Consider the following 14,363-nt stretch of genomic DNA (forward strand, 5'->3'; position numbering starts at 1 on the left):
ACATTAACCTGCTGAAAGCTTTTGTATCAAACATTGAGTGTTGGCGCCGCACTATTAACAGCCACTGACCTCATTAACCCGGGGCTTGTTGACAATATTTCTGGCATGTGCAGCATAGCGCAGGGTGCTGAGGGTCTCGTTGTAGCTGTTAGCAGAGGGAGAGACCGCTGCAACACAAACACACACACACACAAATTCACAAGCAAAAGTTACATTAGGCGTGTTCACACCGCAGTACTTTTCCCACTTTAGTTCCGATATAGTTCCGAAATGTCGCGTTCACACCAAAAAGAGCCGGAACTAAAATTAGTTAACCTTTTCACCCCCTTTTCCGTCCCTGCTAGAGAGCAGGGACTTTCGTGGGAGAAAAAGGTTCCTATGTCTGATTGGCTGGGCGGATTGCAAACCACGCCCCGTAAAACTCCCAAAAAGTTTTGTGAAGCCGCCATTTTATTATACACGCATTAGCATTATTAGCATTAGCATTAGCCCAGCGCAGAAACGCAGAGAGACTAATTTATGGCAACACAAAATAAAACATGGGAGCGGTTCTCATGAACCTTTGTGGGAAAAGTACTGCGGTGTGAATGCGCCTATATAAATTAGAACACACATGTAATAAGATTGAGACAAAAACATTACAAGAAACACCTTTCAGACATTGTAGGCAGACATTTCTCACCTTTTATTAACATTATTTGTACAATTGAATTTTCACTATCGATTATTCCTGTAATTTTCTATTTTTTGTTTTGAGATTGAAAAATTAAATCAAAGCCAAGGTCCTTTTATAATAGTTACATCTCTTGTACTCAATACACTATGTGTTAAGTCACTAATTTAAGGGTAATGGAATCAAAACCTACTTAAACTGTAAGTTAATTAATTTACTCCAAAGTAAGTTGTACTGATTCTATTTGAAATAATTTTCACATACAAGCCTCTACTTTAACAAAACAAACAACTTATGATCCTAATAGACACAGATGTTTAAATTAATTTGATTTGCTCAGGTTTCTGCTTGTCATAATATAACTATCCTTTTATAATTGATATGTTGCATTTTCTCTGTAATCACACTGGGTCCGATATAATAAAATAACAATAACAATTCAATAAATCTCTTGTACTCACTTGCAATCATGATGGTTTTGGAGTTGCCACCCAGGCTGTCTTTCAGCAGCCAGGTGAGGACTGAGTCTCTGTATGGGATGAAGCAGTGCCTCCTCCCTCCTCCAGACAGGGAGCTGCTGTGGCTTCCCCCCGTGCTGCCATCGCCCTCAGAGGCCATGCTGTTGATACTCTGACAGCTGCTGGACATCTGGGAGTTCTGGGCTGCGGAGACAGCGGGAATAGGAAGAACATAGGATGGGGGATTTAAGAAGAGCGTGTCACAGAAGAGAAGTGAATGCTGTCGAGTAAGAACTGCTTTTTTTTCCAGACAGCGTCACTTGAACTTCATATGTAAATCATAAGTAGTATGTGAATTTACCAAGAGCAGATATGACGATACCCAAAGTGACCAGAGACTTGTTGATGTTGGAGCCCTCTGTGAGTCTGTCCCTGCTGTAGTGAGGGTCTGCTCTCTCACTGAGAAACACAACACAAACACAACATGTCAGTCACAATGATTAAAGAAACATTATTACTATTATGGATCACCTGCATTCATACTAAAAAAACTTCAATATGTCCAAAACTCAGCTGCCCGCTTGCTCACCTCCACCCGACGCTCCGACCACATCACCCCTATCCTCCATGACCTCCACTGGCTCCCCATCAAACACCGCATTGACTTTAAAATATTACTTTTCACTTTCAAAGCCCTCAACAACCTTGCCCCCCCCCCCCTACCTCTGTGACCTCATCCCACGACACACCCCCACCCGTCGCCTCAGGTCTGCTGAAGCTATACAGCAGCCCATCAGGACACAGCTCCGGGCCTGGGGTGACAGGGCCTTCTCTGCAGCCCCCCCCCCCCCCCCCCCCCCACACTCTGGAGCCCCCTCCCCAGCCACGTCAGATGCGCCAACACTCTCACATCATTCAAACAATCCCTCAAAACTCACCTTTTCACTCTTGCCTTCAACTCCTAATCAACTAACCCCTTGCCCTTATTCCACCTAGCTTAGCACTTTCTACTTGTGTTGTTATTTTGTTTTACTTGCTTGTAAGCGCTTTGAGCACCAGGAAAAGCGCTTTATAAATGTAATGTATTATTATTATTATTATCCTAAAAATAAATGTGGAAGGGAACATTTTTTAAAACCTAAAATCGTGCACGTCCGCCGAAACACTTCCTATTTTTAAATCCCGACTAAAAACGCACCTATTTGCCGCTGCTTTTAATTGAGCTGCCCATACTCACACTTCAGTATGCCTTTTTAGTCATGTATTCTGTACCTGCTGTGTTTATGTATTTCATTTATTTCATTACCTTTGCTTATTATGCCTGTTTTTAAATGCCTTTTTTAATAATGTATTTATGCTGTATTTGTTCTTAAATGTCTTTTGCTTTTAATCTGTAAAGCACTTTGAATAGCCACGAGCTGAAAAGTGCTATATAAATAAAATTGCCTTGCCTAGCCTAAGGGCAGTAGCAACTAGTATCCACTAGGGGGCAGTTTAGTCAATGACTTTGACTGAAAGCATGTTGAGAAAATAACACAACAAAAGGAAATAACAGTTTACCTCCCAGCCAGATCCACCAGGTTAATCTTGCTGACAGTTTCTGAAGGAAGGTTATTTTCAAGGATCGCCTGTGGAGAAAGGGCGAGAGTATTCAGACTGGAATCTACAAATGTTGATAAACATTTCACCTGAAGACAGATACTAAAAATATGATCTGCACCCAAAGGAGCACTATTTGGCAAAAGCTAAAAGAGGATTATTAGCAGATTGATTATTAACCGATCTATAGCTCTATATAAGCGAGAGGAGGACCTGTGTGTACTGGATGGTGAAGATGGCGTGGGACCGGCTGCTGGCGTCGTGGTTGTGGGTTGCCGCGGTGATCCGGTTGGCGATGCCTTCCTCCAAAAGATCCATGGCCTGCTTGCAGTCCGAGACAACGTGCTGTGACAGGTCTGATGGAAACAAAACGTTGAGAAAACTAAAGCACATAATCCAAGAGAGTTACGTTTTTAAAACAACCTCAATGTGTATTGTTTGACTTGATTTCTAGAGTGGAAACGTGATGGAAAAGTCCTTCTAAGTGTAACATTATGCATCAAGATGCATATAAAACAACCTTTTCAGAGTTAGAAAAACGGCATTTTACAGAATCTTCTTAAAGAAATTGAAAAGTATGAATCTAAAACAATAAAAGAGGATATACAGTATGTTTAAAATGTGTTGGTTAGGCTTGTCTGCCATTATAATAAGGATACACTAGTTAAAGTAGTGAAGATTCACTATGTGTAGAGATATCTCCCGGACTTGACACTGATAATACTTCAGCAAACATGAAAAAGACATTTGGATAAAACAGGGAGATAGAAATGTGAAAAGACAAACAGGAAATGTCTCATCAATGCTTTGTCACGCTTGATCTGTAAAATGTTCCCACAGCGTTGAAAAAGAACCATGTTCTGCTTCCATGCGTGAATCACGTCAATTTAACAGGCTGTTAAACGCATCCTCTCTCCCGTTACCACAGAGCCTCATTGTGCTGGAACATGTGGTTACTTATTCCTTGTTTTAATATGAACATTGAACACAAATATTTGAATTACGTTAGCAGAATTGAGTGGCAGTGAAACCCTGTTTGATGGCCACGTGTTGATGGAGGAGTTGAGGCCTAAATGGGCCATGAGTTTTTGTTCTCCTCGGAGCCACCAGGAAATGACTTCACTTCCTTTGGGCAACTGGGATTTCTCGTGCGACTGACAATGAGTGGATGCAGGGCTTTATACATAGAGATGGGGGCGGATGAGAGGGAGAGGAAAAAAAGCGGATAAAGAGACATAGGAAGAAATTTAAAAAAAGAGAGAGAGACAAGCTACAAGAGGAGTGCGGGTGTAGAGCCAGGACGGACGCTTCTGGACGAGGAGAATATCCCATCCCTGACCGCATACAGTACCACAGTGACTTGTAAAGTACATTTACAAGACACGAGCATTACGCAAAATACTGCACACCATCATTTGAAAAAGTGATGTGCCTGAGTGTTTATGATAGTGTAGGGAGAAGAAGATTTAAAGGTCATCTATTAAGCAAAATCCACTTCTTTGAAAGCCTTGTGTAGTTGAGAGGCAAGACTGAGTCAAAAAGCGTAATTAATCTGTTAATTTGGAGCTCAATATTTTGTGCAATTACAAATGAAATTAAATCACAATTCATTATTTGTACTTGCTTTGTGTTTAATGATGCCTTTGTGCTTCCCTGTGTACTGTAAGTGCATATCCTGTATGGAGGTGTACAGGTACGTGTCTTTTACAGTGCAAAATGTGTGGGAAAGTGTGATGTGACTCTACTGCAAGCGTTGTATTGGGAGAATCATCGTGGATCATATAGTAATTGGAAAGTTAAGTGTGCTTTTTAAAGTCCAGCAGAGTTTAGTCCTGGGAAGGACAGTCTGTCTTTGCCATCTCTGTGCAGGTGGCACAAACACTCACCTTGTACATACGGTCCTTTCTCAGGGTGTTCTCTCACTCTCAGGGAGGATCTCTTCTTCTGCTCGCCTCCTCTCAGCAGGTCTCGCACACGCTCGTTATAGATCTCCAGGAAGCTGCAGGGACACAGGGATAAGACGACATGTCAACGAGGATCATTTCATGTCAACAACCTAAGTCATATCACATCATGTTTGTTGTTTTGGAATACCGTCATGTGGCATTCTCCAAAACAAAATTACCTTTCTGGCCTTTAGTGGAAGTTGAAAGTACAGAGAGACAAAGGAGGAGGGGGGGGGGGCAAAATAACACTATGGACCCTGGCTTTATGAGAACCGGGTCGTAGTCATGGTTACAGTGTCTGCTTTTACCAACCAAATGACCCAGAAACATAGACTACATTATGTACACAATAGTATTCAAATCATAGAAACAAAGCATTTTACTTTCTGTCGAATGGAAGGGCATAAGGTATCTGCCCTCATTGCCTACAAGAAGTGAATTGATCCATCCAACACTGAGAACAAAATCCAGTTTCTGATTTGCATTGTTTTTGCCTGAAGCTTTGCAGCATAATTACTTCGTAAGTACTCGTGAAATTTGAATGTCAACACAGGGAAAACCAATTAAAAATGCAGTCATTAAAAAGAGACATTTTAATGAACATCAGTACCTGATCTCCACTCTGCTTGAGTTTTGCTCATCAGGAAAAGTGTCTTCAGACCTAAAGAGACCCTGTCAGAAAAGTTGAAATTTACTTGACACTAAAACATCCAATATTCAAGTAGTTCAATTATCAGTGAGCTCACCAGGGTTCGGCGATTTGATTAATGTTTGGCCTTTTGGTGATTGGCTTTGTCCATCGCCTGGGGATCTTTATATGATTGTCATTTTAATAAGCTAATTCAATGGTCTTCCTGCAAAAAGAATGTAACTCGGTATAAGATAACCTGAAAAAGCTAAATTCAACTCAAGGGCAAATAGGAACGGGCAGCTGGAGTTTGGCCATATTATGCATGTTCTTGTCTCGAGTCTTTCACACAACAGGGTAGTTGGAAAGGTGTCCAAATAGCATTTCTTTTCTGTGTGCCAGCATCTTTTTATCAATTGTAACTCATGAGGAGAAAGCGTATAGAAAAAGTGCTGCACCAACTTTTTTCATGCTGCTCTGAATTATTTTTGCAGTGGAAGATTTCCAGGAAGGCACTGGTGTCAGTGTCAGAACAGAGGGCTCCCCAGCGCCCTTATGCCTGAAGAAAAGCACTATATGAATAGGCTATAGTGGTGGCTGTACGATCGAATGTGAAAACGGAAGTGAAAACTTAAAGTCAGTTGTTGGGCTGACAGTTGCCGGTTGGAAATAACTAGAATTCTCACCCAACCCTGGTGCTCTTTACATTGATTAAACAATCAAATGAAGGGTCTTTTTGTAACTCTGGCACAACAATTTCCTTCGGGATAAATAGAGTCCTATCTTATCTTACCTGACAGATCCGAGGAGTCAAGCCAATGGAGTCCTGAGATGATACAAAAAAAACAGAAAGTGAGTGTACAGATACATTTTGACAGTTTCCATGTGGAATTAGGTCGCAACTAAACACTTATAGAAAACCTGAGGTCTTCACCAACAGGGAGTTATTTTAAGTCGACGCTAAAAACACTACTTTTGGCACCTACCGTATTTACAATGTTGTTTTTAAACTATTCTGTATCTCTTTTAAGCATGGGTTTTATGCATCTGTTATTCAATTATGTTTATTTATTGTGTTCCTTTCTCATGTCTTTCTTATTAAAGGTGGGGTAGGTAAGTTTGAAAAACCGGCTCAAGTGCGCCAGAATTTGAAAATACACAACCGGAGAAAATCTGCCACTTCCTCACAGAGCCCCTCCTCCAACACACGAACGCGCACATGACCAATGAGGGCACGAGATAAGTTTGTGCCCCGATGGAAGGCTGACAGGCAGGTAGGCCATCCTGTTACTTTAGCCAGTCCGGCTAAAATAATTGGTCGTGCTTTTTACAGTATTACGGCTTCTACAGATGACATTTTGTTATGGATTATGGATCGGGATGTTAAGAGCATTCCATGGAATATAACAAAAAGTGTATCTCGAGCCGGTTTCTCAAACTTACCTACCCCACCTTTAAGTGTTAATGATGATGTAAAGCACTTTGAATTGCCTCCGTGTCTGAAAATGTGCTGTATAAATAAACGTACCTTATAATTACAGAATATTCACATTTGCCTATTTGCAGCCGAGCATGTTTTTACAATTTGTGTAAAAGTTGCTTTGCATTGAAAGTGCATTGTGAGATATGTACATAATGCCGTGCAGTGATTCCTCACCGGTGTCCCCATCATGGTGTACGTCTTTCCAGATCCTGTTTGTCCGTAAGCAAATAGACACACGTTGTAGCCCTCAGAGGCTCCGGACAGCACCAACACACCCAGGTCCTGGAACACCTGAGGAACATGAACACACTAAATCAGAAGCACACAAACAAAGACTGACTATTAATTAATAACTGGGTGGAGTTCATAGTAATTAATAATTCCTTACATTTATTATAGCGCTTTTCCAGATGCTCAAAGCGCTTTACAAATACACAATACACACATATCATACATGTAACGGTCATGTACTGTGGACAGTACCCACAGGAGCAAATTAGGGTGAAGTGTCTTGCCCAAGGACACAACGGCATGGCGGCGGGGGCGGGTTTAGAACTGGAGTTCCTCAACGCCACCATCGATCTGATGATCAACGCACAGCCCACTGCGCCACTCAGTCCATAGTGTTGAGCAGATAATTAATAAGGATGCTAATTCAATCAATCAATCAGTTCATGGCAATAGTTTTTTCCACCAGGCTGTCAGGAGGCTGAACTCTCCCCCCTCTCCCCCCTCTCCCCCTCTCACACTCAGACACTCAAATCCAGCACCAGACACTGGTTACGCTGCTATGGACAATAATGCACATTCGATGGACAATCAGCACTAATGCATATTCTCAAAATATTGAAGTGACTGTTATGTTGTATATATTGATTGTTGTGTTTTTATTTAGGTCTTAATGTGTGCACATGTAAAAATGTGTCTTTGACTGTGTGTGTATATATATATATATATATACACATATATATTTATATTCGGGATTGTGGGAAACAGTATTGCGACCTCTCTGTCTGTACCATGGTCTGTACACACAAACTGGAAGATTGACAATAAAGTTGACTTTGATACCTGCAAACACATGTGGAAGTGTTCGATTACAAAGTAGTTGCTCTCATGGCTGTTGGGTGTTTCCAGGGTAGCCGATGTCCTTGATCTAACATGCATTGTGTTTTTAGTTTTTACATGAGTGTAGATTCACGCCAAGGTTTCTCCATTACAATGCTGTGGCGGCGGGCCAGTGTTAGGGAGGTAATGTTGCTTCCTGCTGAGGTGTTTGGCTAAGGAGCAGGGAGGTCAGTTAATACTCTGGGTAAACAACTTTGCAGAATGTGTGTGTGTGTGTGTGTGTGAGAGAATCAAATGTGAGGGTATCAAGACTTTGAAAAGGGTCAGGAAAATAAACCTTGCATAGAAGCCAGGTGGCGAGACGGGGATCCGGGAGAGTCCCACTGAAAATCACCAATTGAGGGTCTTGTTTTCATTCTCTGTGTGTCTTCAACTGAGAGGCTGCAGATTATTAGCACAACTCTGCCTTTTTCTATGTGAGAAGTTAAACGAGTGCAAAACAAATCTGTGAAAAGTGAGTGTTTGCAGTAAGAAATTAGTTGTAAGGACAAACAACACCAATCTTAATACAACATTATTATAAATCCTACCAACATGAAGGCTGTACTGTTCCGTTTTTGCCGTTGTATTGAGGTGATGATTCCACTCTATGGTGATTTTGCAGGCTGCAGCTTTCGTGTGCGGTCGATTAATTATTCCAGCTCTATATTTGGCAACATAACTGGCGCTAGGGGCGAAATGTGGACCCAATTCGCTTTTAGAGCTGACAAACATCCAACCAGCGTATTATAAGTTCTGGGGAAGAAGTGGCAGCCAACCTGTTTTCCCACGGCATCACAGAGGCGGAGTATTTGCAGATACTTAACTTCACATTAAAGTCAAGTGTCTTTGTATTGTGATAAGAACTGACGAATAATGAATTCGTTATTCGAATAATGGGGGGGGGGGGAACCTGATCTGGACCAGACCTGAGACACAGCACATTCCCCTGCAGAACCAAAACACCTTGGAGATCAGCGGGGGTCGACTCCCCTAGCCCCTGGGCTCAGGACACTGGTGGGTAAGTACACAGAGGAGAGGGGAGGAACGCTTTCAAAGGTACAACGACCTCCACGGGAATCATTGAACATACCTCCCATGTGTGTGACTACAAACGACTGACAGGAGAAGCGAGAACCTGGAGCTTAGCCCGTGTGTTCTCTAGGTTTACAAAGCGGTGGGAAGAGGTTTACGTTGGATGTTGTTAAAAGCTCTCCAGAAAGTCCCCGGCCTTGTGAAAGCAAGCTGAACAAGATTTGTTTTTGGGAGTGTGTGAACCTGAGTGTGTTAATATTCAACAGCCTTGAGATTTCTCTGAGAAAAGTCAAATGTTAAACACCGACACAGGGAATTCACACAGAGACCAATGTCTTATCTGACCACAGAGACCAAGGGATAGAGCAAATAAAACTACACCAAGGTTAGAGACTTCAAATGAGTACCTTAAGTCACTAGGATTTAGAAAACATGATGATTTCGATTACTTTGCTTTAGAAAGCCAGAGTACATGCAGGAGAAACACAAGTTATATTAGGGCTACCGCTAAGACTTGATTAAATAGTCGGTTAACATTTCAACTGCCTGCAAAAGTGTTTATGATAAGGACGTAATCAAATGTCTTGGCTTGCCCAATAAGTCTAAAACCAAATTTAGTTTCACAGAAGACAAAGAAAAAAACTGCAATTATTTACAGTTCACAAGCGGTGGAGTGTCCATTGACTAAATTATAGAATAATCCATTCCGCTTTAGGCTCATTGCAGACTGCTTCTTACTGTCATGCAAAGCATTCAGGTTACTGGAATCATTTCACATTGCATCCGTTTCTTGACAAGGTGCTGAAAGGATAGCTGATCATTTCATCCCAATAAGTAATAAGTAATAAGTAGAATCAGAAATGTCAAATGTTCTTTGACTCCGGCCTCTCAGTTTGCAGCTTGTCTTCGTGCATACTAAACTACTCACTTAAAATTAAATATATATATACTAAAGGTCCCCTATGATACTGTTTTTCATCAATACATTATAGGTCTCGGATACAAAACATGTCTTTGCAGCATCCCATAATCCCCTCTGTTTCAGCCCTGTTTCCAAAGTGCTGATTCTCTGTCTGTTACTTTAGATGAAAATAAGGAGCCCCTCCCCACGCCCCTCTGAGAGACATTTGGTTACAAAGAACTCAATGGTGCTCTAGGAGGAGATTCAGGTGATACGGTGGTGGGGGGGCTGTGATGCCCCTGTGGGTCCATCAGTAGAGAGGGTGTGGCTGTTCTGTCTGTGCTGCATTGGCTCCAGTGATTGCATTGATTACAGTAACTCAGGGCACCTGGGTCTGGTGTCCTGCAGCTATTTGAAGCCTCTCTGCTTTCCCCTGCAGACACCTGGTTTTGTTGAGTATATATGGTTGTTACTTTAGTTGCTTTACTTTGTGCACCTCAACACTCTCACCGATACACATTCATGCAACCCTCACCCTGCATTTACACTACTGACACCACTGACGTCCACACCTCATGCCTTACTTATTGTTGCACTTCATTTAATTTGGATTGTTTCCTTTAAATAAACATGTTTTGATAAGCGTTGACATGGTGTGTCTCCTTTTTGTTGTGGCCTTTTGAGCCAGGTCATAACAGGGGGTAACCGTGGTTGCTGATTGGCTAATGGTTACACAAGCCAACAAATCGTTATGACATCATAAAGTGGCCAAAATCTGATCAGCTCATTTTCAGACAGGTTTTTATATAGATGGATCAGGACAAAAAGAGAGAGAATATTTTTTCCTGCAACTTTCAGAATCTTTTTACACAGAGGGGACACATGTTGATGTAGAAGAGACATGAAGAAGAGGGGACACATGTTGATGTAGAAGAGACATGAAGAAGAGGGGACACATGTTGATGTAGAAGAGACATGAAGAAGAGGGGACACATGTTGATGTAGAAGAGACATGGAGAAGAGGGGACACATGTTGATGTAGAAGAGACATGGAGAAGAGGGGACACATGTTGATGTAGAAGAGACATGAAGAAGAGGGGACACATGTTGATGTAGAAGAGACATGAAGAAGAGGGGACACATGTTGATGTGGAAGAGACATGAAGAAGAGGGGACACATGTTGATGTGGAAGAGACATGAAGAAGAGGGGACACATGTTGATGTAGAAGAGACATGAAGAAGAGGGGACACATGTTGATGTAGAAGAGACATGGAGAAGAGGGGACACATGTTGATGTAGAAGAGACATGAAGAAGAGGGGACACATGTTGATATAGAAGAGACATGAAGAAGAGGGGACACATGTTGATGTAGAAGAGACATGAAGAAGAGGGGACACATGTTGATGTAGAAGAGACATGGAGAAGAGGAGTCGGCAAAATAGGTGACCTTTAATCAAAGAAAATAACTGTTGGCTTAGGTCACCGTTATTCATTTTTAAGTATTTCTCTGGAGCCTAGCCAACCATGTGACAACAGGGCTGTCGTACTGAATGACCTTCAGTTTCTGTCAACGTACTAATTAAATATTAGACTAATAGCCTAACTCAATAACCGCTGTGGCCCTCACTTTCCCAGGGACCTTGCTAAACCAGCCGTGTTCGTGACGGAAATGTAAGCAGCACTACATAAACCTGGACAAAGAAAACACATTTTCTTTTTCTAAATTATATATTTTTGGGGGGGGGAATTGAAACAATGGGTTCCTTATGCAACTGTTGCCCAATAAAATGTATTGTGAAAAAGTGTGCAGACCCCTTGGAGTCCAGACCACCAAACGTTGCCCCCTGTGTCTTGGCTGAATGGAGGCTTACACATGGAGACAAAAAGCAGCGCCTGCTCTGTCTTGTCCTCATCCTACTATTCATAAACAGACACCCTCTCCTCCCTCAAGCACAGAGAATCAATACGGCTCTTGTTAAAGTTGACCCTCTTAAAATCCACTCTAGGGGGGGGGGGGGTACACGGTCTCTCCTGGTTAACACAAAGAGCAGGAACTTCACTTCCACTGTGAGCTCCCTCTCTGAACTTGACTCTCTCTGTAGAGTACTTTTTTTGTCTGTCTCTTCTTCTTTATGCCTATTTTGTGCTACACAACTTGAAATGACCTCTGGACAAAACCACAAGGGGAAGCATCAACCGTCACACCAAATTATTTCAGAAGATTTGCAATGTGTGTCATCGCGCTTTGGCTCTTTAAATGACCATAATGGCCCTCTGCCACAACCTACTTTCACAGTTCCCCTGCAGCACTGGGAGGTATCTCTGTCCGAACAAAGCAGTTGAGGTAAGGGGCAGGTTGCATTGTGGGAATGTACTCAAGGATCAAATGAAGCAGGAGAGAAAACAGCCAGAAAATATAGTGACATGGCCGGAGCCATAGTCAGCGTGCAGGCTGGTTGGTCGCCTCAAAACACACAGGGGACAGACTAAACACCTCCATTTACAGGAAGGCCGTTGTCATCAGGTAGGCCGCTGCACGTGTATGTCTGTGTGTGTGTGTGTGTGTGTGTGTGTGTGTGTGTGTGTGTGTGTGTGTGTGTGTGTGTCTCTGCTCTGGAGGAAATGGCATCAATAAGGACAAAAGCCTCGGCGTTTGCTTCCCCCTCTCTGAGAATTTTTTTTTTTTACAAACAATCTAACAATGAAAGAGGAAAAGCAGAATTTAGATTTCATTCTCTTACAGGAAATGCTGGTCAAATGCATCCGGTCAAAACAGAGAGTAAGGAAGGAAGAATAAAAACAAGGCTTAGTGGTTGGAAAGTGCAGCAAACGGGCTCAGGATTTATCAGACGGCAAAGAAAAGGACGGTCTGTTTTGGCCTCGACTCATTATGTATATACTGTGATGTAGGAAATGCAGGTTGAAAGACAAAACATGACCTTTTGCACGGGTCGCACATTTCTCCCTGCTTTGCCACTTTCCAATACAAACCCTGTAATCAAGTAGAAAAAGGTAAACAAACAGACTTTAGAGAAAGGTGGTGGCACTTTCTTTGCATGCTCCAGTCTGCTGCTATGTATGTTTTCATCATTTCCTCACAACATCCACTTCTGCAGATATTTGGCTGCACAATAAATCCTCCAATCACAGAGCATCGCTACCTCAGAAGAAAAAGCAAGGCTCACACCCGTCTACACTACAGGCATCGGAAAATGCTTTCAACGCTTCGCCCATTCACTTGAATGGGGTGACGTAGAAGATTTTGAATTTTCGCCGAACTGCATTGTGGGGAGCGGAGCATGGCTTTGCAAGCATCGTGAGCATCACAAGTTGAACATGGCTCAACTTTTGATGCTCCCGATGCTTTCGAAGCTGGCATCAGCCAATCAGATCCCGTTTATGCAAATCCCGTCAGTACATGCGCTAGCCAATCAAACCGCGTGCAAGCAGGGAGAGCCAGACCGCAGTTCATTTCCTCATATTCCAAACGAGAAATTACGGTAGCAAATCACCCGGTTCTTTCCGACAAGAACTATTTACCGGGATACAAACCGGAGGAACCAGGCATGGAGGGAGGTGGCAGAGACAGTGGGTGAACCTGGTAGGTTTTCGCCTGTTTGGGGATTTTATATCCAGCTTACTTCGTTTTAACATTGCTCTTGCTTTGTATGCCGGGGGCGGGAGATTCATGTGATTGGTTGTTGGTCGCGTTGCTCGCAAAAAATCTCCCAGCTTCAAGATTTGTTGATGCCTGTAGTGTAGACGGGCCGTTATCAAAGTTCAAGCAATGTGATGTCAGGAGATGGAAAAATAGGAGAGCGTGTTAGTGTATGCACAAGTTTAAATGAATTCTGCCACATGGTAGGAATGATGACAGACAGCCAGTTGTTAGATACAGTGGTGACATGCAAGGAGATGTTATCTTGTAAAATCCCACTTTGGCAACAGATCTTAAAAGGAAAGTCGTAATGTCACGTGTGTCGCTAAGTTAAAACAGACCTCTCTGGGGAAAATTAGCTCTTCTAAAAAAAGAAAAGAAAAAAGCAACCAGCTGGGTTTCTTGCCCAAGATAGAAAAAAAACTGTGTTCAATGTTGTTGTTTTTCCAAAGTGGCTGCGTGGTTGGTGGCTTGGTTATACACACAAAAGTGGAGCAAGGCAGCAGGATGGGTGAGAAATGTTGAGAACGAGCAGCGATAGTGGAAGAATAACACAAAAGGATACAAACAGGCAGACACGAGTGAAAGAGTAATGGCGTAATGCCTCTGTAATGACTTAAGTCCTGTAATCACTGGATGAGGAACAGGCCAAAAGCTGGTCTGGTTTTATGTGGCCGGCTGTACACAAAACCCCTGGAGGAGAATTTATGTGTAGTGTGCGAGTGTGTGTGTGTGTGTGTGTGTGTGTGTGTGTGTGTAAATGTGTTTAAGCTGTTGTCACGGGTGATGGCAATAAGCCAGACAAGCAATGTGGAGCAGTTTACCACATTAAAAAACGTATAATTGCTTAGGCCAGGTTTGACGCAACAAAA

At 42.5% G+C, this 14,363-nt stretch overlaps 1 protein-coding gene across 1 annotated transcript in view; it reads right to left on the minus strand.

Annotated features, from left to right (window-relative positions):
• stard9 (StAR-related lipid transfer (START) domain containing 9) overlaps positions 1–14,363 on the minus strand; it is a 55,066-nt gene that overhangs the window by 27,634 nt on the left and 13,069 nt on the right. Inside the window, 9 exon segments of the mRNA XM_034111018.2 lie at positions 70–167; positions 1,135–1,335; positions 1,493–1,590; positions 2,692–2,759; positions 2,944–3,086; positions 4,617–4,729; positions 5,287–5,348; positions 6,098–6,130; positions 6,962–7,078. Coding sequence (XP_033966909.2) covers positions 70–167; positions 1,135–1,335; positions 1,493–1,590; positions 2,692–2,759; positions 2,944–3,086; positions 4,617–4,729; positions 5,287–5,348; positions 6,098–6,130; positions 6,962–7,078 — 933 coding nt within the window.

Source organism: Pseudochaenichthys georgianus, chromosome 22 (assembly GCF_902827115.2).
Source record: "Pseudochaenichthys georgianus chromosome 22, fPseGeo1.2, whole genome shotgun sequence".
Lineage (NCBI taxonomy): Eukaryota > Metazoa > Chordata > Actinopteri > Perciformes > Channichthyidae > Pseudochaenichthys > Pseudochaenichthys georgianus.